Source organism: Fusarium sambucinum, chromosome II (genome assembly GCF_050947815.1).
Source record: "Fusarium sambucinum isolate potato_lamoka chromosome II, whole genome shotgun sequence".
NCBI classification, from domain to species: Eukaryota; Fungi; Ascomycota; class Sordariomycetes; order Hypocreales; family Nectriaceae; genus Fusarium; species Fusarium sambucinum.
In genome coordinates, this window is record NC_139293.1 from 572,533 (window position 1) to 599,804 (window position 27,272).

The 27,272-nt window shown below is 45.7% G+C and overlaps 11 protein-coding genes across 11 annotated transcripts; 7 read left to right on the top strand and 4 right to left on the bottom strand.

Annotated features, from left to right (window-relative positions):
- Positions 1–493: 493 nt before the first annotated feature.
- FSST1_006967 (tautomerase family protein) lies at positions 494–946 on the top strand (the record flags this gene model as incomplete). The annotated part of the gene is made up of 1 exon (XM_083236533.1): positions 494–946. One exon carries the CDS (start codon positions 494–496, stop codon positions 944–946), a length of 453 nt encoding a protein of 150 aa, XP_083082928.1.
- A 479-nt stretch (positions 947–1,425) lies between these two features.
- On the bottom strand, positions 1,426–2,946 carry FSST1_006968 (uncharacterized protein; the record flags this gene model as incomplete). Its single annotated transcript, XM_083236534.1, has 1 exon — positions 1,426–2,946. One exon carries the CDS (start codon positions 2,944–2,946, stop codon positions 1,426–1,428), a length of 1,521 nt encoding a protein of 506 aa, XP_083082929.1.
- Positions 2,947–4,881: 1,935 nt separating this feature from the next.
- Positions 4,882–7,025, top strand: FSST1_006969 (ankyrin repeat and protein kinase domain-containing protein; the record flags this gene model as incomplete). The annotated part of the gene is made up of 4 exons (XM_083236535.1): positions 4,882–6,168; positions 6,234–6,711; positions 6,773–6,903; positions 6,960–7,025. 4 exons carry the CDS (start codon positions 4,882–4,884, stop codon positions 7,023–7,025), a joined length of 1,962 nt encoding a protein of 653 aa, XP_083082930.1.
- Positions 7,026–8,256: 1,231 nt separating this feature from the next.
- FSST1_006970 (flavin monoamine oxidase family protein) lies at positions 8,257–9,833 on the top strand (the record flags this gene model as incomplete). Its single annotated transcript, XM_083236536.1, has 3 exons — positions 8,257–8,531; positions 8,590–9,222; positions 9,278–9,833. 3 exons carry the CDS (start codon positions 8,257–8,259, stop codon positions 9,831–9,833), a joined length of 1,464 nt encoding a protein of 487 aa, XP_083082931.1.
- Positions 9,834–11,944: 2,111 nt separating this feature from the next.
- FSST1_006971 (FAD-binding oxidoreductase) lies at positions 11,945–13,501 on the top strand (the record flags this gene model as incomplete). Its single annotated transcript, XM_083236537.1, has 1 exon — positions 11,945–13,501. One exon carries the CDS (start codon positions 11,945–11,947, stop codon positions 13,499–13,501), a length of 1,557 nt encoding a protein of 518 aa, XP_083082932.1.
- A 247-nt stretch (positions 13,502–13,748) lies between these two features.
- On the bottom strand, positions 13,749–14,519 carry FSST1_006972 (GNAT family N-acetyltransferase; the record flags this gene model as incomplete). The annotated part of the gene is made up of 2 exons (XM_083236538.1): positions 13,749–14,137; positions 14,195–14,519. 2 exons carry the CDS (start codon positions 14,517–14,519, stop codon positions 13,749–13,751), a joined length of 714 nt encoding a protein of 237 aa, XP_083082933.1.
- Positions 14,520–17,118: 2,599 nt separating this feature from the next.
- On the bottom strand, positions 17,119–18,228 carry FSST1_006973 (Alpha/Beta hydrolase protein; the record flags this gene model as incomplete). The annotated part of the gene is made up of 1 exon (XM_083236540.1): positions 17,119–18,228. The coding sequence occupies one exon, from the start codon at positions 18,226–18,228 to the stop codon at positions 17,119–17,121; it is 1,110 nt and encodes a 369-aa protein (XP_083082934.1).
- Positions 18,229–19,239: 1,011 nt separating this feature from the next.
- On the top strand, positions 19,240–19,797 carry FSST1_006974 (ankyrin repeat domain-containing protein; the record flags this gene model as incomplete). Its single annotated transcript, XM_083236541.1, has 1 exon — positions 19,240–19,797. The coding sequence occupies one exon, from the start codon at positions 19,240–19,242 to the stop codon at positions 19,795–19,797; it is 558 nt and encodes a 185-aa protein (XP_083082935.1).
- A 347-nt stretch (positions 19,798–20,144) lies between these two features.
- Positions 20,145–23,920, bottom strand: FSST1_006975 (uncharacterized protein; the record flags this gene model as incomplete). The annotated part of the gene is made up of 2 exons (XM_083236542.1): positions 20,145–22,894; positions 22,948–23,920. The coding sequence occupies 2 exons, from the start codon at positions 23,918–23,920 to the stop codon at positions 20,145–20,147; spliced, it is 3,723 nt and encodes a 1,240-aa protein (XP_083082936.1).
- A 958-nt stretch (positions 23,921–24,878) lies between these two features.
- Positions 24,879–25,349, top strand: FSST1_006976 (uncharacterized protein; the record flags this gene model as incomplete). The annotated part of the gene is made up of 1 exon (XM_083236543.1): positions 24,879–25,349. One exon carries the CDS (start codon positions 24,879–24,881, stop codon positions 25,347–25,349), a length of 471 nt encoding a protein of 156 aa, XP_083082937.1.
- Positions 25,350–26,268: 919 nt separating this feature from the next.
- FSST1_006977 (uncharacterized protein) lies at positions 26,269–27,102 on the top strand (the record flags this gene model as incomplete). The annotated part of the gene is made up of 1 exon (XM_083236544.1): positions 26,269–27,102. One exon carries the CDS (start codon positions 26,269–26,271, stop codon positions 27,100–27,102), a length of 834 nt encoding a protein of 277 aa, XP_083082938.1.
- Between the last annotated feature and the right edge of the window lie 170 nt (positions 27,103–27,272).

Sequence of the window (27,272 nt, forward strand, 5' to 3'; positions counted from 1 at the left end):
TAAAGTTTACCAGTTTATTAATCTGCTGCTTATTAAACCCTCCGACTGTTATTATATCTAGCTCAATTATATATTCTAAACTAATCAGAAATATTGCAGTCTCTCTGGTCGGAGGGATTAGTGAACAGTCGCATTCGCGTTTAGAATCTTCGATCCACTTTATTTATCGTTGGTAACATAATTTCCCCGACGGGCTCCGATTTATACCTTGTTTCAGAAACCATCCGCGGCGCAACCCTCCCATGAATTGAGGAGGGTCTTTAGCATGTCAATACGTGTCATAGCCGTGATTATTAATCTTGGTGGTGTAAAGAAGCGCATAAACTAAAGCACATAGTAATTATATAATTGATTGAGATAGTCTACTCTCCATCTGGCTAAGATTATTTCACTCTTATTCATCTTCCTTCTTATCTCATCTCTTATCGCTCAACTTGAGTCAGTTCACACTTTCGACATCAACTCTTCTCGCAATCAGCACAAACATCTCAAAATGCCTCTTTGGGTTATCTACCACACTCCTGACATCTTCCTCGATGATACATCCAAGCAGGCATTAGCAAAAGATATCACATCATTTTACACCAACGTTGGCTTGCCTGCCTTCTATGTAATTGTCAATTTCATTCCATTACCAGCCGGTTCAATGTGGAAGGGCGGAGAAATTCCCGCTAAGCCCTTCGTTCGTATGGCGGTAGACCATATTGCCGTCACGTTGGACAATTCTGTCGAGGAGTATAACCGGGTCACCGAGTTGTTTGAGAAGGCCCTGAAGCCGCATATCGCTGATAAAGGCTACGACTATGAGTACCACGTCGACGAGACGGAGAGAGGACTTTGGCGCATCGACGGGTTTATCCCACCTCCTTTCGGCAGTGATGCTGAGAAAGAATGGACTCGTCTGAACAAGGCCGTTCCTTACACCGCCGATAAGATTGACAACTAAATGAGAGTGCTTTTACGTCATTCTTGTAAATAAGGAAGCATTCATATTAGGACGGGTACTATAAAATGTCTCCCAGCCTCTCGGTGCAGCTTATCAATCACAACCTTGCACCATACGCAAGGCTAGCTAGCAGACTCATAATTCACTGCGTAATTAGGTCTGAAAATAAAGAACTTATTCGTTAGCCCTATCACGGATTGAATACTACTGCCAGCTTAAATTTTATTCTGTATAATGTATACGGAACCAATGTAATGAATGTAGGAATGCTAGCATGCTTCGCGGGGCAGATTTGCAAAGAATTGTCAAGGTCGGCAATGGTCACCGGTTTGTTAGACAAAGCACGATTGGTCTAATATTCTCAGTAATAGCTGGTTCCAGGAAGTACATCGTCTATTTTAGAAGGGCTTTCGAAAACGTCTTTAAAAACATATAAAAGCCTGTTACGGAAGGGCTCGCATGACTCCAAATAGAAAGGTTTACGCGATCGCGCTCTCCAAATCCCTTAACGCTTTCAAAGCCGTGTCAACAAAGTGGACTGCAACCTGCCTTCTGTCCTTTTCTTGGGAAGGGGCATATTGTTGATCTGGGTTCATATCATCCTCTTCCTTGTCATCGAGACAGGTAAGGAAGTCTTTAACAAGTCGCGCCATTTTGTAACCTGCCATGACGGGCAGTAGGTCGTCACACATGCGACAGAGGGTTTCCTTGATCTGGTATGGGTACTTGGTGTAAGGTTCTTCGTCGTCTTGTTCGAGTTCGAGCTTTTCAAAGGCTTCGATAAAGTCTTGGGACATAGTGGGAGGCTCGGTTGTGATTATCAAACCTTTCCAGGTGATGATCTCAATCATGCATACACCAAGGCTGTATGCGTCGTGTCCCATGGTGTATTCTTTCTCAGCCTGAAGAAATTGCCTCTCAGGGTGTTGATACATCTTACGTTGCAGGGTAGTTTCTCCTCTCAAAACAGTAACACCCCTCTCAACTTGGCGGGCGTACTGCCATCCAGTAAGAGAAATCGTGAGATTGGTTTCCCCCTCTCCTCCAATGTTGGTTAGATCAGGAAACAAAAGGACGTTCTCAGGTCTGACATTCTTATGCACAAGACCAAGTGTTTGCGTCTGCAAGATGGCAGTAGCAAGTTGGCTGCAGAGGTTGATCCGGAAGTTCAGAGAAGGCATGGTATTGGAACTGAGATAGCTCTCAAGGCTAGGTGGATAGTGTTCTGCGAACGGGCAGATGAAAAGAAGCTGGAAATGTCCTTGTCTGCCGTCGAATTCATCGCTGAATCCCACAAGACGTAGGATACCTTTGCCCTGTTGCGCTTGGTGTAGTTTTTGGGCTAATATTCGAACATTCTGCTTTGTTCCCTCCTTCTGCTGAGCGTTTCGGTAGTCGTATGGCTTCGACTCACACAAAAACCATTGAGGCGTGTTAGAAGCACCTGGTACTGGGTCCGTCAATCGACCCTTGCCGAAAAAGGTGTTCCTGGACTGGCCATACACCCTTTTGTCGATTTCTAAAGGCTGGAAATCATTTAGCGATAAAAACAATTCAGACTCATCCTTTTCAATCTCTCGCAGTGCTAAAACGACAGACTGAAACTCTTGAACAGCAACGGATATCGCTTTAGTCCCTCCAAGGTCAAGCAATGCGTCTCGAGCCTTGTGACGAGCACGAGACGCCATGATTGATGAGTTTTGTACCATGGTTTCGATCAATTCATCCACATTGATTAACAAGACCTTGATGCGTTCCCAGTTTTGTTCGAGACGCTGCTTGTGTTCGTCTTCGATGTTCGGACTTTTCAGCACCCCTTGCGCGAGCTTGATATCGATACCAAGCTGTGTTCGCCGGTCTTGGAGGTCGAACATCTGAAACTCCTTCAAGACCAGAGCTAACTTCTGTTCGTCCTTGATCCGACGGTAGATCCGGATCCCACATTGACATAGCTCATGGGCAGCAGAGGCTGACGCGAGGGCAATACCGGCGATTTCCATTGTATTGTTGTTTGTGATGGCAAATATTGTGAACTTAACACGATGGTTGTGGTTAATGATTTACCTGGTCTGTAATAATGACAATTCCTCAACAAGGCCATAATGCCTCAGATCCACGGTTAAATCGTAGCATCTTGCTGACCTCTCAGCTTTGGACATGTGGTCATCGGCATGAAGCTGAGACAGCCTTTGGGCATCTATTGGTCGCCACCGAAATGCGAAATGCGGCCATGAACTAGGAAACCAATCAGAACGGATGTTAAATTTGGTCGTCGGTTTTAGAAAAGCAGGCTGCAAATACAGCCGCTCATGCTTATCTGTAAGACGAGCATGTGATTGGTGCCCTCTTTGATCAATCGTTTTCATCCTGTCGACTTTTGGGAAAAGCCTCTGTTTTTCCGGTCTGAACAGGTAGGCTCGTGGAGATCACCAATTCGAACTTGTAGCTTCTCTCCATGTCTTCTCTCTTTTATGGGGGTATTTGATGCTCTCCAGTATCTCGAAGGGGTGGCACATCCTCAATCTAGTTGCTGCAGACCTTGACTATATTGGCGGCAGAGAGTAGAAGTTTGGGGGCTCTTCTTGGCGAGTTGCAGGTCAGGGTCAGCAAATTGGATTCTAACTCTCTTTGGCAACGTCTCAGCCGTACGAAGATCCCAAAAATATTAGAGCGAGTCAAAGGCCACCGCGAGACTCTTGATCTACTTCTATCCACGTCGGGATTCCTATCTCCAAATGACAACTCAGACGAAACCCACCAGAGTAAACCTTCTGGGCCTTCGGCAGAGGCTATTACGAAATGGTTGGGGGGTCCAGACTTCTCAGAAAGGTTGAAGATCTTGACGGAACAACATGTTCCTGGAACTGGAACATGGCTACTTGGAGATCCTTCATTCCAACGGTGGCTAACAGAACCTGGCAAGAGCCTGTGGTGCACTGGTGAACGTGAGCTTCCCGAACGCATTTCTATTAACTGAATGTTTTTATGGTTGCTAATTGTAGACATGGACCGTAGCGGGTGTTGGGAAGTCTGTTCTATGGTGAGACACTCCCTGTTCTCTATTTCAAACTAAAGCCAGGACAGAATTCTGACCACATCAACATCAGTGCTATGACAATCACCCACCTCACAAAAACTTTGTCTATGGAGAAAACACCCGTTATATCTGTATTCTTCAGATATGATGAGAGGACACAAAACCGGAGGGATATACTCAAATCACTAATTACACAGCTGTTACGTGATAATCATGATGTGCCGAATTTTATTACAAGGACATACAGAAAACACATATCTCTGTCAACAACCCCAAGCGTTGGAGAACTATGGACTTGTTTATTCAGCATGATACGTCGGTTCGACCGGGTTTTCATTTTCTTTGATGCACTTGATGAGTATCATGGCGGCCCGGAAGTGTTTGCCAGTCACTTTCGTAACCTCCTAGACTTGTCCAATACTAGTCTTTTTGCGACGTCGAGGCCAGTATCTATGAACAAAACTTCTTTGGAGGTTGAAATGTTGCCATTACAAGTACGCCCTACAGACTCTGACATTGAATACTATATTCAACAAAGACTATCTGAGTCATGGATTGCAGGCAAACGAGACCTGCATGATGAGATTGTTAGAGAAGTGGTCAAACAGTCCGATGGCTCGTGAGTTTCATCATCATTTTGACATCATGCGTTGCGGAAATTTAATGAACATATAGATTCCTACTCGCGAATCTCACTATTGATCAGTTTCTGTCTCAAACGTCCGTTAAAGAGGCCAAGGGCCTTTTACTAACGCTGCCTGTAAATGTACACGACGTTTACAAGTCGATGATAGCAAAGGTTTTAGGGAAGCTACCTCGACCTTTAGCTGAAGTTCACGATCCATTAGAAGATGACATCATTCCTGCTTGGGACGACCAATCTATCTTGGTATTAGAAATGCTGCTGTGGCTTACATACTCATTGGGGCCACTTACAAAACCCCAACTTCAAGCAGCGGTCGAGATTCGGCTTGGCAGTGACGACTTTGATCCAGTCGCTCAACCATTGATCGAAGTAGTCGAAGAATTCTGTTCCAGTGAGATTATCTCTATGAAACCACCTGGACAACATTTGTCATTGATACATTACTCACTCAAAGAGTATCTCCAACGGTTAATTCCCAATTTAATGTCTCATCTATCCGGACCTAAGGACCCTGACGCATTTGTTGCGAAGAAGTGTCTAACGTCTCTTCGATGGAATGCTTTTTCTCGCGATATCCCTACTGAGCCAGGCGAGCTTAAGAGTAGACTAGCCCGATATCCCATAATAAGTTATGCCGCAAGATACTGGGGAGAGCATGTACGTCGAGGTGTGTCACAGCATTTGATGGATGACATTATCGCTTTGTTCGATTCAAGCCATAATACGATGTTCACTGGACTGGTCATGTCAACATACGAACAACATCCCAGTCACTACGAACGAGCCTATCAAGGCATGTTTGGTTTGCATATATCAGCATACTTTGGCCTTACTGAGGTCGTAACACGAATTCTGAATGACAAAAAAGTCCACCCCGATGTTACAACCACTGGGGGCTGGACCGCGTTACACTGGGCTGCTAGGAGAGGGATGACGTCGATGGTTTCAACCTTACTATCTTACAATGCTTCGACTAGTGAGAGAACAAAGCTTGATGGATGGACCGCATTACATCTAGCAGCGAAGGAAGGTCACGTTGATATTGCGCTGGAACTTATGAGAGCCAAGGTCGATGTCAATGCCAAGGATGATAATCTCAGGACGCCGTTGTATCTAGCAACGTGGGGGGGACATACCGATGTCGTTCGTCATCTTTTTCAATTCTCCGCCGATCCCAGTATCCCTAATGCATATGGTGCCACAGCACTGCATTGTGCCGCAAAACGAGGACACGAGCGGATTGTGTTCGAGCTGTTATTGAAGGACATCGACGTCAACGTGATTGATAAATCTGGAGTCACTGCATTGGATGAAGCTATCAGAAAGCAAAACAACAGGATCATTTCCATGCTAACTAATGCCGGAGCAGAGACAAGGTGGAGCATCAATACCTTACCAACCGATAGCATTATCAATGATCTCAATTGGGATTCTTACACAGTCAATGATGAAAGAACTGCAATGGTACAGAAGGGCATGCAATGCACTTGCCATGTTTTGGAGAAATCTTCTAGGACTCACTCTTCTACATCGCCACCGGTAGGTTCTCTCATGCTTTTGAATAAGGTAATCAAGCTCAGAACCCAATGCTAACACAATAACAGATGATCTTTCGCAAGACATTCTCCTTGTCAGCCGACACTGAGGGATTGGTAAAGAAGTATTTCGAGTCAGAACGTATAATTCTACATCGACTTCGACACCCCAACGTTGTATCATACCTAGACTTTGACGAGGACCCAGATCAGAATTCCGTTCTTCTCTACATGGAATACTGTGACATGGGAGACTTGGAGACTTGTCATGGGCGTTGTTTGACAACAGTGAGCGACGATAGCGAGGAAGAAGACAAGGACAGCGAAGATGGAGATGACTATGGTTTCTACGAAGAAGACACATCTTCAACAGAGGAAACGACAGCATTGGACTCGCAGAGCACTTGGAGTTTGATCGCCCAATTGTCCATGGCTCTTGCTTACCTCCACTATGGCCTAACTATCAATTTTCGGCAAGACAGTTGGGAAGCCTCTTTCGAAAGCTCATGGCATAATGTCATACATCGAGATATCAAACCTGCCAATGGTAAGTATTTCCTACCCTAGTCACATTATGACAAGAAGACAAGCTCAGATTCTGTATCTAGTTGTGGTACAGAGCTCCGAATCCGATGCAAGAATCTTCAAACTTTGTGACCTTGGCATCGCTGCTGAGGCTGGTAAGGGTTCCGGGCACAACACGACGCAGTATATTGGTACTCAGGCCTTTCGCCCCCCCGTACGTTGCACTTAGTTTCCTTGTATTTACTAAGCTTGCGTACTAAACGGCATTAGGAAGTCAGTACCGGTCGGCGTTGGTCGACTAAAGGAGATGTTTGGTCGCTTGGAGGTAAGGCTTGAACAATCTTTTGAATTTTACAAAGAACTGATTGAAGAAATCGCAGCAAACGATTCGTGAGTTAAAAAAGCTCAAAGATACCAAACTGGAGGCTTCGATACAGAAAATGATCGACAAGTGCACCGACAAAAAACAGAACAATAGGCCAAGCAGCCTAGAAATGCTAGAAGAGGCCCGTAATCTGTTGGAGACAAATCAGCTCATGGATAAATTACCTCTTTCATCGCAACTCCAGATCAAGACAATCCATGGCCTTTTGGGTAACCACAAAGGAGGATATCTCATGCATGCTTTCAATGTGGTTGCGGATCTCTTGGATGATATCGTGCCTTTCCATAACAAGCTGGCCAAAGATCGTCGTAAGGAGACAATTGAGCGACTCTACCTCTTTTGGAATGATGGTGTCGAACGGTGTTTCCAAGAGCATCTGAACGACTTTTCGCTCCACATTCTCGTGTTGCTTCCCTTGCCACCCAAGGCACGTTCAAAACACATACCCACTGTCATCAACTCGACGCGAGTGAACACCCGGTGGGAACGATCGCGGTGGACACCGTTACATCTTGCGGTTCAAGAGGGGAATAAAGAGATTGTTGCAGAATTGCTACGAAATGGGGCAGATAAAGCGAAGGAAGATATACACGGCTGTACGCCAGGATACTATGCTGAGGCGTTCCCATCTATAGCAGCATTGTTTAAATGATAGACAGGAAAATCCTTGCGTCGATTTGTTATTCCCGTTGCTGACTTATCTCGATTCGTGCCGGTGAAGTACAGACGCGAAAAACCCGGAAATGCCGCTGCAGATTGCTGCTTCTCAATTAATTTCGTACACTTGTGGAATGGGTCAAGTGACGGTAGTGGCGATCATTGAACATCCATAGTGGACGGGGAAGTACCCGATTCCGCGAGTGAAGTTGCATTCGGAATGCGGAAAACGCTGACCTAGCTTTCCGATCTATCATCACAAATTCGGTATCCACTATCCACTGTCAGGCTTACAGCTCCCTGCATTAGGAATCAAGGCTGGGTTACTTGACCAGAAATGGAAAAGACACCCGTTCGGACAAAGACGGTATTTCGGACTTGTATGTTATCAGATATCTCTATACGGGACCCATCTTTCACATGCAGTAGCAGTGATATATTAACCTTTGCTCTGTAAAGATTGGCAACAATAAGGGTCCACTCTCTCAATATTATATCTCTTACTCTCATCTTTTCATAAATAGAATGCCCAGAACACAGGAAGGATATCTCTGGTGGCAATCCCACAAGGAGAGTGGCCTAGAGACCCAGGCTGTTGTTCCCAGCAGCCATCATATCAATGGTACCTACGATGTTATTGTTATCGGTGCTGGCTTTGCTGGCCTCGTTGCTGCACGAGATCTCGCTGCCAAAGGTCCCAAGGTTCTCATACTCGAAGCTAGAGATCGCATTGGAGGACGTACTTGGACCGCTCGAGCTTTTGGGGAGGAATTTGAGATGGGCGGCACCTGGGTCCACTGGTATGATAACACTGCTCTGATAAAGAAAACATCCTAACACAAGTATGTTGCATTGCAGGAATCAGCCACATCTTTACGCTGAACTTACCCGGTACGATCTTCACCATAATCTGAAGACTTCAAATGGAACTTTGAAGCCAGAGGTCACTTATTGGCAGGGAACTGCCGGTAACAAATCAGCTCTTGAACAGAAGGCTGTCGAAGATGCTATGGTCGCTGCTGAGAGACTTGCCAGCAAAGTCTTTTCCATCGATGGGTACACTAGCAAAGAGCTCATGCCTTATCCGCATGACCCAGCCCGTCTGACACCTTGGTGTATATACGACCACCTCAGTATCCGCGACAGACTTGATTCCATCACGGATGAATCAGACGAGAATAAGGCATATTTTCAAGGCCTCACAAACACCTTCGGTACCTCCCCGTCCAACGAGATTGGCTTCACTGAAGCACTCCGGTGGTACGCTCTCGGTGGCCATACATTGACACAAATGTTCGAATTAGTTGGTTTGTATAAACTTGGAAATGGTGGAATGACGTCCTTTGCCAAAGCCATATTTGAGGATTACTCTGGCGCAGCCCTCTTCAGCACCGAAGTCACCAAGATCAGCCAAACTTCAGACAAGGTTACTGTCACTACGAAAGACGGGCGTTCTCTATCCGCGGGCCACATTATCTGCACCATACCACTGTAAGTTATCCATTATGTTGACACTTTCCAACTGTACTAATCACATTTCTTGAAGCAATGTGCTCAAAACCATTACGTTTGAGCCGACTCTGAATATGCTTAAACAGAAGGCACTTGAGAAGGGTCACATCAGTGCGGGCGCCAAGATTCATTACAGGCTTCGACACATCACTCCTCCATGGTACTATCATGGACTCCCACCTACACCATTCTGTTTTGCTTTCACAGATCACAATGGGACAAAGAAGGAAAATGATGGAACATACTGCATTGGATTTGGACTCAATGGTTACTTTCCGGACATCAAGAAAAGCGAGGAGGTGATTGGGGCTTTCAACCATCACATTGGTGCTGATAATGAAGTAGACGGTTATCTGTCACATGACTGGGTGAAGGATCCTTTCTCCCGTGGAACATGGGCTTGTTGGGGCCCGTCATCCAGCACAGTGTACTTACAAGAGCTGCAGCTCCCTCATGGCCGTGTCATGTTTGCAAGTGGAGATACAGCCAACGGTTGGCGTGGATTCATTGATGGTGCACTTGAGCAAGGCAAGAAGGTGGCCAACGATGTGTTGCGTGAGCATTCTAAGAGTCAGAAAGCCAGGCTATAATAGTAACTTTTGTTCTCTATAAGAAACGGAGTCGCAGATTATTTAGTTGCCTGCCCTTAGTAGGGGGTATTTACTTGTCCTCTATAACTGAATCGTTTCTAGCAGCCCAGTGACCAATTCTTAAAAACTACATTGTCATTCAAGCCATCTTCCGTAGACCATAGAGTAGACATCATGTCGGGCATATACCTATGATTGTCTTCTATAGTTTCTTGAGAAATGGAAGGCACGCAAAAGCCTCAGTCAAGACTCACTTGGATGCCTTGGATAGAACTTATCAGTAACAATCTATTCACGAACTGTAGTGGATCCTGGTATCTTGTCTCGGACTCTCGGACTTTCGGACTTGACCAGCAAACATAGCAGAGCAAGCTCCATGAGTCTAAAAGTTCCGACACCAATTAGAGTCACGATCACCTGTAAGCTTACCCCGCACAAAGGGTCAAGCTAAACCTATTTCAACTAAAACGTGCGAGTGGTAACGCTATGGGTCCAATGCGCCAAAACTCTGCTGCAAATGCTGTTTAAGGTAACTTCGTCATTGAGCTTTGTATCTTAAAAAGCAGACACTTCCATCCTACGAAGGATATTCATGATGAAGTCGATAAGCCGAGACGGCGACCCTATCAGATCTTCAGGGATAACATTCGACGTGATAAGTGTTCCTGGAGGGGCGTATTTTCTGGGTAAATGCTGGTAGCCACAAGGTCTTCACTACTTTCCAATCAACTGGTTGCTGACAGTATCAACTACCCCAGCCTTCTTCCATTCACTTCTGTTTGTCTTCTTCTAGCTGCTTGCTATTCACCTTCAATGACCTCTCGGCTTTCGGATCTTATCTTTGCTCGTCTGTCCAGTCCATTAATAAAGGTTGGTTGACATGGTCTATGGTGGCTGTATACCTTTATTTTTTCCACTGCTCTTCGGCGACTTGAGCCAAGTCGACATCGATCATTAGTGACTCTCCGCACAAGCTCACAGCGACCGACTCAGGCGATAGAACTTAAAAAGACCAATGTGATGTCAATGGAAGCGTACGCTACATCTGCCCAGAACCGCATTGATGAGTGAGAGTAGGAAGTCCCTGGCCAGTGGTATATTTAAACGTTGCCTCAGTACCAGCCCACGGAGTAGAAAACATCATAGTCATTTGAACCAGTCATCATAGTCATTTGAACCAGTTGAACACCACTCCATAAATGGGTCTGGTGAGTCGGTGAGAAGCTCTCAAGGCATGAGCCATAGGGGTATGTCTCAGCCTTTTACTCAATCTAGTTCGTTCAGGTAGCCACATAACGGCACAGTGTCAGTTACTGGTCTATCTCACCTCCAGATTTTAATATGTAACTGAAAGCTTTCGGATGCAGACATTTCATATTACGAAACCATAACAAGTCATTAATCGATACAACATTTCGGCGGCTATGATTCGTGACCAATATTTCTATCTCTCAGCTTGATCTGTATTTGTCTGGCGCTACTTGTAAAGGACGAATTGGTATCTTCCCAATGTCTTAGAAATCCATCAGCCATCTCAGCCCGCCACATAACGTCCTGAGACGTCAAAAAGAATCATTTTGACCGCTCTTTCAGCCTTCAAATGCATGAGAGGCAGTCTGGACAGTTGAAGCTATTTGTTACTTTCCCCTCCAATCCAGTAAGTACCCGAATTGGCAAGCTGAACATCTGTGGCTTGCTGACACGCAACTCCCTCACAACGAGTTCGGCACATCACACAGTTACTCACGTAATACAGAGCTGTCTTTTTGCACTTGTCATTGGCCACGGCCCGTACAGGTAAGTCTAGACTACGCAACGCCGTTTATCACATACCTGCAACGGAACGGGGACTCACCACAACCCTTGTTTACTTGCAGATATTGTGTTTTTAACGGTATGTGAGATTTCAGCTGAAAACATTGTAATGCAAAGTGCCCAGTCAAGAGGCTGAGCTGTCTGTGAGAGCGGCGCGGTATTTCACAAGTTAGGTGGTGTCGAGCTTCCGTGAACATGTATAAAGAGCAGGAAAGCAGCTACCTTTGTTCCGTATTCTCCATCAATTCACCATTCAAACCTTCTTCTTCTTCTAAACAATGACTATCACCACCAAAATGGAACCCTCTTTCCAGGGGAACCAGTTCTTCCCTGGCACAGCTGCCTACAATCGTGCCAACAACATCTACGGGACCTCCACCTACGGCGCAAGTCGCGACATGAGCCCCTCAGAGATCCTCCAGCCTTCTAGTATCGAGGACATTCAAGCGGTCGTCAAAACTGCTGCCAAAATGGGCAAGCCCCTCGCCATCAGATCTGGAGGTCATCAGTACAGTGGTGCATCTTCAACTGACTCTAAGGGTATTCAGTTGGACTTGAAGCCTACCTTCCGTCGTCCTAATGTTGATCTCAACATCCTGAGGGAAAATGGCAAGGTGTACCTTCGATCTAGCGTCAGCTGGCAACTCACCGAGATATTTGACTTTCTGAAGGACAATGGTGTCTTTATGCCAACTGGTCAGTGCTCTACCGTCTGTCTTGGTGGACATGTTCAGACTGGCGGTTACGGCATGCTTGCACGATCGTTCGGTCTTCTCGGAGATTATGTCCGCGAGCTTGAGATTGTCGACTACAAAGGTGAAGTAGTCAAGGTCACAAAGGACTGTCACCCAGATCTATTCTACGGATTTCTCGGAGGCAGCCCGGGCAACCTAGGTGTCTTGACGCACTTCAAGATCGAAGTTCAAGATGACAAGAACTACCAGGGTTCCAAGGGCATGTGGGTTGGCTTCGGTTATTCCCAGGAGACACTCAAGACTCTTCTGGATATCCTGGTACAGAAGGGAGAAGATCCAAAGTTCCCTCGTGGTTATGACTTTACGGTCAATATTGTTAGCAGACAAGCTAACTTGTTGGATCTTTTCCCTGGTTCCGAGGACGAACTCAAACAGAAGCTGCCAGACGATATCCACAACGGAAAGGACAACATTGCCGATCTGCTCAAGTTCAAGTACGCTATGGTTGTCGTCTACGCACAATGGGTCAATCTCAACGAAGAGCCATATTCACCCGACCTCTTCAACCAAATCAAGAGCGTGCCAAATGATTTCAAGATCGTCAAGGAAGCTCCCGATGGTACTCCAATGTCTGCCATCGCGGCCATGTGGCTATTCGGAAGCCCTCGCGAGTTTCCTTACCCCTACGACAAGCGCACCAACAGCACCACATCAACCGAGCTCTCCAAGATAGGCTGGTCATCTTGGTTCTCCGGCCGTATTAACGAGGTGATTAAAGACAAAACAAATGGACTCTGGGTCTCATCTCAACTGCAAGTCTACGGCGGCGAGCAATCCATGTTTCAGAGAAACGCAGGAAACGGCACAGCCTACTGTTTCCGAGATGCTACCTTTGGCGGAACTTGGGATGTGTTCTACCAGGGTACGAAGGACGCAGCTGAGAAGTGGCAGGCGGTGAATGATGAGGGCAGAGCCAAGTACTTTAGCAAGGAGGATCGTCGTGTTCTTTGGGGATCGTATGGTGATTGGAACATGAAAGATGTTTGGCAGTTCTACTACGATCCTGAGACGTACAAAAAGGTGCAGAAGATCAGGCAGACCTACGATCCGAAGGGGACTTTTACTGCGAACCCTTTCTGTGTGGAGGCTCTGAAGTAGTTTTTATCTACAGAGAGTTCTAGTAATTTTCTAATATTATTAAACAAATATTGTACTCTAGTCTCAATCTATTTGATTGGCCTTGAAAGAATGTGTAGAAAAGACAAAGGTCACATCTGGCAACCCTCGGCCTCCAGTCCAATTACCACTCAGTCGCTGATACCATCAGCCGGCCCGCTCGTCGACTTGAATTCCTTCTGGTTATAGCCCGGTATCTCCCTACTTCGAGCCTCGGGAGAAGCCTCCCTTACACCGTCTTCTTGGTTTCCTCCACTGGTCGAAGCATCACTGGCTGCGCACGTCTTCCCTTGTCGTATCTCGCCTGGCCGATTTCTCGGAAGCCCATCTTCTCATACAACGGCTTTCCTGGAATACTCGACTCAAGTACCGCGGGGACACCTTCCTCTTCGCAACGGTCGACACCCCATTGAACCAATCTTCTTCCAATCCCAGTCCTTTGGCACTTTGGGGAGACGGCCAACCAGCAGAGGCGCCAGCGCTCAGGAGGATACAACTTTTCAGCTTCCTGGAGCCCTGTCACTACTTCTATGGCATCGTCCAGTGAGACGCCGGGAGCTGGTATGCGGAGGATGAACTTGAAGAACATGGACCACATCACACCAAGCCTTGTGAACTCTGTTTAGGGATGGGTTATTTATGGTTTTTATAGCTGTAGCCGGGATGCTGACTTACTCTTATTCCAAGTATCTCCTTGCCAGGATTGAGCAACATCACTCGTTCCATGGCGGCGCCAAACTGCAAAAGCGAGAAACTCAGTTCTTTCTCCGCCCCTCTCTCTATAAGCGGCTAGAATGACGGTACCCCTTTCCCCATATGCTTTGCTAAGATGCATCGACCACATGCCCCGAAATGATTCAGGGTGTTCATGTCGGCCTGGAACGATGAGTGAGAACAGGGGATCGTTGATGAAAGTGTCGCAGGCCAAGTCGATGAGTTGGTCAAGTTGATCGAAGGAACTGATTCGAGCGATCTTGAGAGTCGGGTTGCTAGTTTCCATTGTGTTGGATGTTTGTGAAATTAAATGAAGAGGTATGAGGCTAATTACGCTTCAATATAGTCAGTCGTTATAATTTATAATTGTAACTGGTTTTTTAACACATCTTTGCAGCAATTAAGCCTTCTTATAGTTTTCGAGGATAGACGCATAATGCCATGTTGGGGGCTACAATTACTTGGCACGCGAAATTATCAAGAGTTTTGTATACATTAGAGTAAGCCGACAGGTTCTGTTGTCTGGTCTTCGCACTCGCATAGACTCCCTCTGAGCTTGATGTTGAAGACTCGGAACGCTTTCTACGGGCTGCGTTATCATTGGTCAGCGACTAGCCTGAGTATTACCATGGTACCCGCGGCTTCCGCGTGCTGTTCAGCTGGACCGAATCCGACCTATCTTGGCAAAACTCGGGCACAGAAACATGCGTTATTGGCAAATGTGTTACGATTAAGCATGATGATTAGTCATCTGCCACAGCTGACCTATGTACAGATACCGCTCGGCCGGTGATAGTGTTATTCGTCTAGCATTGTTCACTAGATAGATATTATTCTACAATGCTTTCTGCCACAATTGACCGCTCGCTGAAATACTACTAGACTCTATTTGAAGTTATCACTTTTAATATTATATCCTCCTGCTATATATACTGCACAAAATGCCCTTTCCTGGACGTGGTGTGATTAAACGGAACCTGCCATGTGGGCCATGGGATAATCGTCGAAGGGGGCATCGATGTCAAGCTTGTCGTAGTGCTCAAGCTAGAGTGTGTAAATCACCCACAAGAATGATGTATTACAGACCTGACTTGATGTCTATAGTGTGATGGAGGGCGGCCTTGTTCGCGATGCCAGCTTCGCTGGCTACAATGCATTGAACCCAGTAAGCCCGCCGAATCAGAGGCTTTGGTATTTCTGAGACAGCCCAGTGGCCCGGCGATGCCCTCCAGCGAAGACGCTCAACATATCAAATCGTTTTTTGCTCTTATGGGGCCGAGTTTATCACCACTTACCGAGTCATTTTCTCAGTCTGCACTAGCACAATTCTTAGATACATCCTTTCCAGTTCGACTCCTTGTTTCTTCGATTGGTCGAGTCAGGTTACATCATTTAGACAAATCCTTCGATACGCCTATTAAGACATTGCCTTGGATTCCAGAAACGCGTCAAGAGATACGTCGGCAATTACAATCCGCAATCAGTACCATGGATATATCACCTGAAGTGAGATCTCTTATCCTCCTACTTACGACGTTAAGTTGCATTTTTGAAGCAAGTTATATTATCACTATTTTAAGCTCTTATTGGAAATCCACGTCTGTAATGAGAGGCTAACTTAAGTACAGCTCATGATAGATAATTCCGGCTATGGTGCAATTCTGGTCATCAATTCGCTTCCGGTACAGGTCGTCGAAAGTTTCCATACTGGGCCTCCCTTATCACATATTGAAACCTGCCTACTTACTGTCTACCAATACTTCCAAGCGAGTCTATCCCTCGTCTGCGATGAAGATACTTTCCTCGCCGTTATTCTCTGCCAGGAGCAGACACTAAAGGTTGACGCATATGGAAGCCCCGACCTTACTGCCGCTCGTTTTGTTTCCCAGTTCCTAGTGCTGTTTGCTAGATGCAACGCCCGGTAGATATGCCATGTCCTACAGTTTGAAGTTACGGAGAGGCTGATAATGTTACATAGCTCCATTCAATGGCTTAAGCAGGCGCGAGGTGTTTTGCAAGCCCGGCAACAAGGTGAACCCTCGTCTGCCTCGTTACAGGAGACATTGGATACATCATGTCTTGATTTCGGAAAAGTCATCTTTGAAAGCTCTTTTGAGCTACTTGATTTAGCGACTAGAATTTGTCCGGACCCTACAGGCGCCCCCTGTCATCCTGATGAATTTCGGTCTTTTCTTACCGCCTTTTATCATTGCGCAATAATTAGTGTCGCTCGACTCTTTACGGATATGCTCTGGACGCGTGTTGGAAGACCTCCAGCGGTCGATGAAATCCCTCACCTAGAATCTCACGCCCTGGCTGCTCTTACCATACTGGAGCAAAGGCTATTGTCCAACAGAGCCGAGTCCCTTTTCTATTTGCCTCTGATGCTAGCTGTGGCTTTGGAAGCTCGACGTCTAGAAGACAAACAACGTGTCATGGACGTGCTGGATCGTGTCGCCTTGGACGGATTTGTGGTGGCTAGGACTTATCAGACTGATATCCAACTAGCCTGGGGTTTATGTGACAGCGAATTGGTTAATCTGGAGTCGGGAAGTGATTCTTGAAGTTTTGGAAGATGACTCGAAGACAGTGGAGACAAATTGATGTAGTCGATGGGTCCCAGTATCCATGTTAGGCAAATGTTTCTACCGGAAGCTAGCTTGTGAAAGAAGTGCCAAGTGCATCGTCAATCTTTATGAGATATCTGGGGGGTGGAAAAGGAAAACGGGTACTGTCAAGGCGTTCTTTGGCTTGTGTCTTTTAACGGAGCACCAATACGAGCTTTGTGACTCTCATAGCTTTGTCTATTTGCTTTACTGGAATACGATGAAATTGAGAGGCGCTAGTTGAAACAGGACTTGCCTTTCAATCCCTCCAAGATAAGTTTATATAAAATCCTTCTGAAGCCATTTCGCCGCCGCCAGCACTGCCTGTTCTCCCTCTTTTCGAAAGCCATTCAAGTACCCGCTCTCTACAATATCATGTGGTGCATCAGGCTCAACTCTCAGTGTTATATCGTTTCCAGCGTCTCTCATGTCATGAGCCCATTCCACAACCTCATCGTAAAGAAGCTCTAGGTCTCCCACGTGAACCCATAGGTTTGTTGTAGTTCTAAAAGGCTGAGAATTGAGTGTTATATAGGGCCCACTTCGATCAACGATTCCTCGGGGCGCAAACGATTCGGTTGCCCACTCGGCAAAACCTGCTGGTAAATAGTCCGTATGGTAATTTTTTCGATGAAGAACATGGTCCGCTGATGCTGACCCCGCAATATCTATCCAGGGAGACCATAACATCGCAGCTCTTGGAACTGGAGTAGCGGGTAGATGTTCCTCTATGTACCTCAGTAGGGAAATGACGAGGTGTCCGCCTGCACTATCACCGCTTAAAACGACATTCTTTGCCGAAATTCCCCAAGATAGGATATGGAGGTAAGCTGTTACAGCATCTTGAAGAGCTGCTGGGAATCGCCCCTCGGGAACGCAAGTTAACCTGTACCCGGCGAACAGAATCGTGGATGTGATGTGCCGAGCAAAGACATTTGCCATGTATCCGCTATCGATTGGAAAGGGGCTTCCCAAAACATAGCCTCCGCCGTGGAAATGAAGAAGAATGCATTCCACTTTTTCCATTTTCGATAAACTAGATGGTTCGGGGGCATCAGGATACCATAAAGCTCGAACAGAACCAGGCTTGATATCCTTATCTTCTAGTGGCCCACGATAGGAATTCTGATCGGAAGATGGCGGGATGGAGATGAAGCGTGTTTTCAACCCTTTATTTTCCGTTGGCATTGATGTGACGAGGCGAATACTGGTGTAGAATTGCATGAGATAGAACATTAACTTTCGGCCCAAGGCTTGGTGCAGTGTCCACTTTTGATGGGGACGATTGCAGCTATGTGTGTAGTAGATAGCCAAAGGTAGAAGTAAGATGAATCGGAAGGATAAAATGCAGGCGTGCCATAAGAATTGGAGGGATGCTAAGAGAGCCATGGTGGCTATGGCGAGTGAGCTTCGAGTCATTGCTAAAGGGTTTAAGTAATTTGCGACGTCCTGACTTGGAAAAGAGAGGGAATGGATTAAATATACAAACAAATGAGGGATTTATAGAACCTAGAAACTCGCGCAAATTAGGATTGTTTGCATAGAGTGCTACGGGTAGATAGTTAAAGCAAATGAGGGGATACAGAAGCCCAATTTCCTGTAACATCGACGGCCACAGTGGGGTTTAGATCAAACCATCAACCAGGGTCGTGCAATGACTACCAAACACGGTTAGATTTCTGTGATCTCCCGTCTCAATTTCCACATCTGGTATAGCTACCTCCGTTATCAGACTACCCCATTAGGACGCCTCAAGCGCCTCGATGCGTCACGACTTTGGCTGCCGCCTCATTTCATCCTTTGCGGCTCCACATCATATCATCTCAAGATAAGAAAACAAATACAGTGATTGCACCCATGTACAAGCTCACAGCGACCCATGCGCTGGAGCTGATTAACAACAATACTATCTCAGTGGAAGAATATGCCAAATCGCTCTTGGAGGGGGACTCTGCATGGTCTTCCAATCGGGATCAAAGACATCATGAACCTAAAGGTATTTGCAAGTTCCATGTGAGAGATAAAGCTTAACCATGACTTAGGGATTAGGGTCGTGACATAATGAGTTATTAATCCCATAACGATTCTAGTTTGTAACAATTTACATGTTTGTTGAACCAACAACTAATTACTACTGGCCGATGCTGGCAAATGAAACGCTCCCCCGTCCTCAAATGTCGTTGCCTGATGAAAAGGGCTGTGCAAATTAGCAGTAAATTCCTGCATATATAAACACTGACGACTCTATCAGCGTTAAAAAAAAAACACTACGTATCGTTATGTGTCTTAACCTACACCGTCTCGTAACGATTAATTGCTTCAGAGACGTACTGCAGAAACGCCTACACTGTATCAGCGCCACCACTCTTTCGACATCGAATACTAGATAAGCGCCACAAAATGAAAGACACCAAGGCTGCAGAAACCTTGATTGCTTTAAAAGCTGCATTGGCTAAAGGTTTCGATCCTAATACAGTCTATGATTGCCATCGCACGTACTCTCTGGAAGACAGAGAATTGTGGCGATTGAGGCCTACAGCTACATGTTTGCACTGGGCTTTCGAAGAGTTGACTCTCGAAGTCGCGGATTATCTCCTCCAACATGGTGCTGATATCAATCTTTATAACCATGGGCAACTCACTGTTCTCCACGAGGTTATCTTGGACGAGAACAAAGAAGCAGTCGCATTTCTGCTGGAAAGGGGCGCAAACCCCGAGAGACGCTATCCCGATGGTATTAGCTGTCTATATAATCAACCCTCAACGGAGGTCGGAGGAACACCAGCGACGAGAAAGTTCAGACGATGCTCAGAGCCATATCCTACACAATCCAGGATCTTTGTGCAAGAAGAAAGAATATTTACTTCAAGTTGCAATACCTTCCAAAACACCCAAAGAAAGGATCTGGCTTCCAGTTGCGGCGTGAGCAAGTCAAATGTATCAGCTTCCAATTGGTAGACATAGTCACCCAGACGTCGTGCCTCATTCTATGGCATAGACACTAGACGCACGCTACGAGACAAGGCCTGAAGCCACAAAGTGACAAAACATGGTCTTGTCAATCAAACCAAAAACGGGTATTTACAAATGTCGCAGCCTGGGCAAATAGAAGATCTTGGGCGTCAAAACACTGGCTCCCACGTTGCAGACCCTGTCTTGTTCCCATCAACAGATCCAAGGCGGTTTCTCTTGACCTGCTATGGCAGAAACCAGCCCATTGGAAAGAGCAGAGTGTCACTCGATGAAAGTGTCTGATATCTAGATTGTTTGCTAGAAGAAACGGGGTGCATTCCCAACTGGTATAGCTAAGTAGCATCCGTACTTAGCAGATTTACAATGTCTTGGTACCCATTCTCCTCTGCGCATGACAGTGCCGTTTGACCAAATATATCCTGAGACTGAACAGAAGCGCCCTTCTCCAGTAGCTGCCTAACGATGCCATCATGTCCCCTCTGAGCTGCTACTAACAGCGGTGTCTTTCTGTATGCATTGCGACACTCAACTGCAGCACCATTCTGAAGCAACAACTCAACAATCCAATCGTACCCCCGATCAGCTGCTGCTAACAACGGTGTCTGGCCATATCTATTCTTACACTCAATCGCTGACCCCTTCTTCAGCAGTAGCTCAACGATGTCATGATGCCCTCTTTGAGCTGCTACCAGCAGTGGCGTCTCTCTAGATCTGTTCTGGCACTCAATTGTAGCGCCCTTCTCTAGCAGCAACTGAACAATGCCTTCACGCCCCGTCTGTACTGCCACCGAAAGCGGTGTCTCGCTATTTCCATTTTCACAGTCAACTGAGGCGCCTTTGTCAAGTAGTAATTTGATAAGAGCAATGTCCCCCTTCTCAATAGCGAACACCAGAGGCGTGCCAATAACTGTGTCTACACAGCTAGTGTCAGCGCCCTCCTCAAGCAGTAGCTTGATAGTAGCATAGTCTCGACCACTGGTTGCCAGCAATAGTGGTGTCCGACGATAGCGATCTTTCGCCTCGATGTCTGCACCTCTCCGTAGCAGCAGCTTGACAGTAGTAGTATGTCTTTTCATAACTGCGTTTAACAGTGGTGTTCGACTGTTGGTGTCTTTTGCCTCAATGTCTGCACCCCCTTCAAGCAGCAGCTTCACAGTATCATCATCTCCATTTACAGCTGCCCTTAGTAATGGCGTATAACTGTCTTCACTATTTCTTCTCTCAATGTTTACACCCCTCTGAAGCAACAGTTTGAAAATAGCCTGGTGTCCATGAGTAGCTGCTAATATCAGCGGTGTTCGACTGTCTGTGTTGTCTTTTGCCTCAATGTTTGCACCCCTATCAAGGAGCAGTTTGACAGTAGCCTCATGTCCATAAGTAGCTGCTAACATCAGCGGCGTTTGACCGTGGGGATTTTGTGCCTCAATTTCCGCGCCATTTGTAAGAAGTAGATTGACGATAGCACGTTGTCCGTAGCAGGACGCTACCATGAGACTGCTCAAACAATTCGTTGGGATCGGTAAAGATGAATACTTAGACCATATCGCGTAGCTCCTCGATCTTGTATCACATATTTTGAGAATGGTAGGTATAATAAGAGCAGTTTCCATGAAATCAGCCTCACGGACATGAGCGCCCCAATTTTCGACTGAGTAATGCAAAAGACACGGCCTATTGGAAAAGTTGATAAATTCTTCATACATTGTTCTCGGCGAGGGAGCGTTTGAGTTGTAAAGGTTTAGAAAGACAACACAGATCTCCGCAAGAGTGGTATGTGCTTGACGAGTAGTGATGGAGTGATGCCATTTTGATGACACCGTTTCGGATGATGTAAAATTCGAAGTAAGGAATTCGCGAGCAGTTTGGTGAAGTAAATAAATGTTGTCTTGGTAGATTGAAACGAATAGTCCACACAAGGATCGGAGCCTCGTCTTGAAGTCTTTATCATCCTCCAAGTCAAGGTCGTAAATAGACTTGCATTCTTCATTGACGTTTAAGGCAACGTTCATTTCTGATAGATTTAGTGGCCGGCTCGCCGCTAATATAATACTTAAGACTCTTCGAAGTATCGGACCTTCGTTAGCCTTGTTCAGAATCTGCTCATAAGCCTCATTAACACTTGTCGGAAGTGTCGCAACAGCGGACTCGATCCCCTTAGGTGTCCTTTTCAAGGTGTGTTTCTGCAAGTAGTCAAATACAAGGTGTACCCAGAGATACGTGCGATGAGTGGCCTCTTGTAATCGGTTTTCCAGGTGGTTTCTGATGTCGACTGTAAAACCCTTCTCTTTGGCCAGCTCATGGATCCTGCGCTTAATGACGTGATTAACCTCTCGGCTGATCACTTCTGACTTTTCCTCTCCTGGTATACGGATATTTGGAAACGAGTTTAATAGGAAATTAAACCTTTCCACAATATGGTCATATGGGCGGCATGTTAGAAGATACTTCAAGTTGCCATAGCCCACCTGGCCGTTGCAGAATTGACTCTTTATATTCCTCACCAGGTCCTTGAATTCGAGTTCGGCGCATTCGTCTAGGGCATCAAGAACTATAATTGCAGGCCCTGTTTGAGGATCCTTGACAACATTCCGTAGGATCTCCCAGAGCGATGCTGTAGAGTTAACCAAGCCAACCCCGTCCCTAGAAAACTGTGGCATAGCATGTTCAATCAGAGGCGGCTTCAGAGAGAAGAGTTGGTGAAGCAGGGCGCAGATTGCTTGTCGAACGGTATTCTGGTCTTGGTCTTTGAAAAAGAAGTAGCAGATAGTAGTAGTTGACCGTGGTAGTTGATAGTCTATCAGATACTTGGCCAGCACTGACTTTCCACAACCAGGATCTGCCGAAACCAGCAAGGGGCCAGACTTTTGATTTAACCACGTCTGAAAGTGATCGTGCTCCAGGAACCACATGCATGTGCCATCAACTCTTTCTTCCACTCGGTCTTTGTACCACTCGTAAGTAGCATCTATATTGTTAGTTGTGAGACGGAATAGCTGATGGCACTTTCGTTGTTCTTTGAGTAGCTTTTCCTTTGCCACATCCTTCTGGGCTTGGAGCTGCTCCTGTGCAATTTCTTGGATGCCTATTTATAAGGTCAATAAGTAATGATTGTATAGACCTATGTATTTTAATTACCGGATACGATGTCGCTGATTTTCCTTTCAGCTTCAACTCTGCTTGGGGCTATTTCATAGAGAAAGTCCCTAGCATATGCAGCAGCTACCATTGCTGCATAGCCTTGCCACTGTTTGTTCTTATGTGAATCTGAATAATGATATATACCGCGGATAACTAAACAGGGAAAGTGGTTCACCAGCCCAGCTGCTTCCATTTCAAAGCATAGAACCTCCGTTTCGTTTGAAAGTCTATCACGTTCCAAAGCATCTTTCATCAGTCGATCTGCAGACGCAATAAGACCGTAATGAACGACTGGGTTGTCTTCGTCCTCGGGCCTTTCGGACCGCAATATCAAATTTGATACATCGTCACTGCAGGTCGCCGTACAAGCCAAGTCGTGAGTGACTTCGGGCTGAAACAGGCTGTCAGTACCCGATTCTGGTTGGCTGTACTTCCTGCGGAGCCTTGTGTTGTTTTCAAGAATCTTGCCGACGGCTTCTGAGAGTTGATGTCCTTTCCTTTCGTAGCGGGCTTTGAGCCCATTTACCGTCGTTCGAAGGAGGGTTGGTGGCTGATTCAAGAATCCCGTCTCTTGAAAGCCCTGGCCTTGTATCGCTTTGCCAAAGTCGTACCCTAATACACCACCGTGTCCATTGCCAGCACAACCGACGACAATATCTCCAAGACGGATGTCATGTTTTCCAGGCGCTCCTCCGGCGATGCCGACCATCAGGCCAAATCGAACATTAGGAAAGCTATGCATCATGTTCCTCGCAACGCTTGCAGCAGATGCCTTTCCATACTCATTGTCGGGCAGGACAGCTATAACAACATTGTGCTTCCCAACTTTCCCCAGTGAATAATGGTTATCGTCGTGGGGAGATACGAATTCCGGTCCTTCATGTTCTTCATCAAGGAATTCCTGGGCGGCAACATACTCCGTAGTTATCGCGCAAATCCAGCCAACCGTATAGTCGTTCGGGTTAGACATATTTATTCGCTGAGTGAACCAGAAGAAAGCTAAGCCATAATGATAATTAGCGCTTAGTTGCTGAGATCTTAAAAAAAACACTTGCCTCCAACGAGATAAAGGAGATCCACTAGAAAGCCGATGCAAACCTAATCGCAAGCTGTCCAGTAGATTTATGGGATCTACGGTGATACTCGATCAGGAGAGCGTATAGTACCTTACGAAAGATGACAACGAAAGAAATAATAACACTGTGACATTCTGTCGAACTGAAGGAATTGGGTACTGTTTGGCAGCAGCACGTTGGTGAGAAATTTATCATTAACTATTTGCAAGGTTACCCCTCAATTTTGTTGGCGTTTACTCGCTTAAATAAATATTTCTGATATTATGCTCTTTCTCCTAATGGTGGGTTGTAATCTGCTATGATTGGAGCTAATGCGATAACATGTTAGTCTAGCAGATGGCTAACTCAAACAGCCACTATTGACAGGTGGTCAGCTTAATGCCAAGTCAGCCTATCCAATACAGGCTGACAGCGAGGCTGTCAAAGTATTCAAAAATGAAAGTGATAATTAAATTAACTGATTAGAGATTCAAGATAAAGGGCTGCAGACAAGAAAGAGATGTACATGTGCGTATAATATAATCACGTGATCGTACTCGTGATACCCTTCACGCTTACCACAAAGTCATTACGGGCAATTTTACATGCGACGCTAAACTAAAATCTTACGGGACAACGGACTTTTAGAAATGGCCGAATGTCCAAGATATCATAGTTGATCCGACGGACTATTTACTACATTCCTGAAGCTTTTAACCCAAGAAATTAGCCGCAGTCTGTATTCTATATAAGCCATCCAAGTGTCCCGAAACTATAAGGATAAATATTCTAATAAACACTTTATCCACAGACTCATAGACTCTCTTCTTTCCAAACCACCAAATCAACAACTTCTCAATTTCTACAAGCAATATGTCGACTACAAACAGCAAAATCTTCAAATTTTACACCTTCTTCTTCAAATGGATTGATCCCATCATCGCTCTCGGAGGAGTATATCTGAACTTCATTGATCCAAACGGTGCAGTGACATCAATGGCTCCCAACTCAAAATACGACCCGGATCAAGTTTTTCTCTTCCATCAAAGCGGTGGTCTCGCCTTGGCCGTTGCTTTTCTGTCTGCTGCTATTCCCCGATATTCGAAAGATATCACGGTGTGGAGGATCTTGCAGTTTTCATTGCTGCTATCCGACCTGGCAGGCATGAGCGGAGTGGGCTTTGCTATGGCGCGCCAAGGGAGGCTTACAGGAATCTGGACTTCAGATGATTGGGGTTGTGGTGGAACATATGTCTTCTTGACCTTGCTGAGACTGAACTTTTTAGTATTCAGTTATGGAATTGCTGGCATGAGCGACAACCAGACGGTTAAAAAGCAGAGTTAGACATGCTATCTCAGCCCTGGGGTCGCTTCCTAGTCAATTTACTATATCTACCTCAAATCACCCTGTGTATGTTTCCCGCTGCCTTTAATCAGCCGCCGCATCTCGGATCCATGGCAATTTAGGCTACTGAGGCCGCTACATATTTGGCGAGTGTGCAAGTAGTTGTGGGTACTGTTGGCTTTATATTCGGGAAGAAAAGTTGAACCTTAAAGCTATAGATCAAGTAGTGCATTCCCATACCGCATTCGTACTAGATAGATCACCCCTCTCTCTATGGACGTCCAGACGATCTTGTAACACGACATCAAATATTAGTCCTAGTTTACACAGCCTCCAGCGAACGGCCAATGAATATTGGAAGTCTGTTGCACGTTGGTTGATTATCTACAATGCACTGGGGCCGTGATAAAATCTTAGTCATGTCATGTGCCCCTCAATATAGCGACTGGGGTCTATGCTAAATTGGTTTCAGACTCCATATATTATTACCAAGACTTGTGATTGAATGTTTTTCAAGATAATGCGTATTCCTAGTTCGACTTTCAAAGAACGTTTAAAAAAATATACGTCTGTTTATAAGATGTTCGGGTTTCACACCTGCGATGATTGTTAATAGTAAGAGTGAAGCTAAGGTCTCCTGATGAAGATCGACGTCCATAGGAGGATTAACCGAATGGCAAGGCTCAGCAACTCGAAGGATTCAAATTAGGTCTGTGCCAGTGGAGTCTAATGTACTACTAGACCAATCGCTTCCAATAATGAAACAACTGCGCCCTGCAATTCGTGATAGTTGCCGATCATACGTCATAGCACAACATAGGTAAATTCTGCCTTGTGAAATGCGCCATGATTTAAAGGATAGCTTCCGCCGTAGCCAAGTTTAGGTTCTTCTAAATCATACTTTCGACCAATTTACGCAATGTCAGAAAAGAAAGATCTCGGCAACGTTACTAGCCAGATGACGCCTTCAGCATCGACATCAGCAGAGGCTCCTCCCTCATATGATGTCGCTCAACCCCAATCAAACAATCAAACACATGCTCCTTCATACGATACTGCTCAGTCGCAGTCATTACAAGATGGAACACCAGACCCCGGGGATCTTCCCACCCTCATTTTAAACGGTACCAAAATCTATTCACTATATGCTCCCAACCATATCCTTTACCAACTTAGCAAGCCACCTCACGACGGTGGTCATAATAATACCTACAGCGTTGAGAAACTTCGATACCGTGTTGTTGAGGGTGACTCAGAACAAAACCTCCAATCCTCACCCGACCATATTTATGACTTCAAGCAAGCCGAAATTCTCCAAAAGTCCAATGATATCGCTATCGTCGGGCAAACAAGCCGGAAGCGCACTTATCGAAACATAATGATCCAAGACCGCACTACTGGGTCAGGTATTCAAGTTGAGGCAACGGGCGACAACCCGGAACGACTCCTAGAAGCAGAGTCTCCTTTGAAAGATCGTTTAAACCGAGGCAAGACAAACACTGTCGTCTGGAAGGATGACAAGGGACAAGTCGTGGCTATCGAGACGAAACTTCAGCGCAACAAGGATAATATAATAGAAGAACTTCCTAGACTTGCTATCAAGGTCAGGGTCGATGAGAAATTATACGATCTGCTGATTACTTGCTGGTGCGCGCAAGTCTGGAAGAGCGCACAGAAAGACTTGAAAGAGCCGTTGAGCTGGGATAAACGTAAGATACCCCTAGTTAATAACATTACAAATCTCTCACGATAGAAGCAGCATTATTTAGTTAATTAACTAGATAATCTGCACCGAGATAGCCTTTAGCTTTAGGCTTCTTTATCTAGACTTCTTTCAGTTATATACTTATAGTCTTAGGCTATAACTAATATACTATAACTTAAAGGCTTTAGCCGCTATTATTACCTGCCTCTCTAACCAGT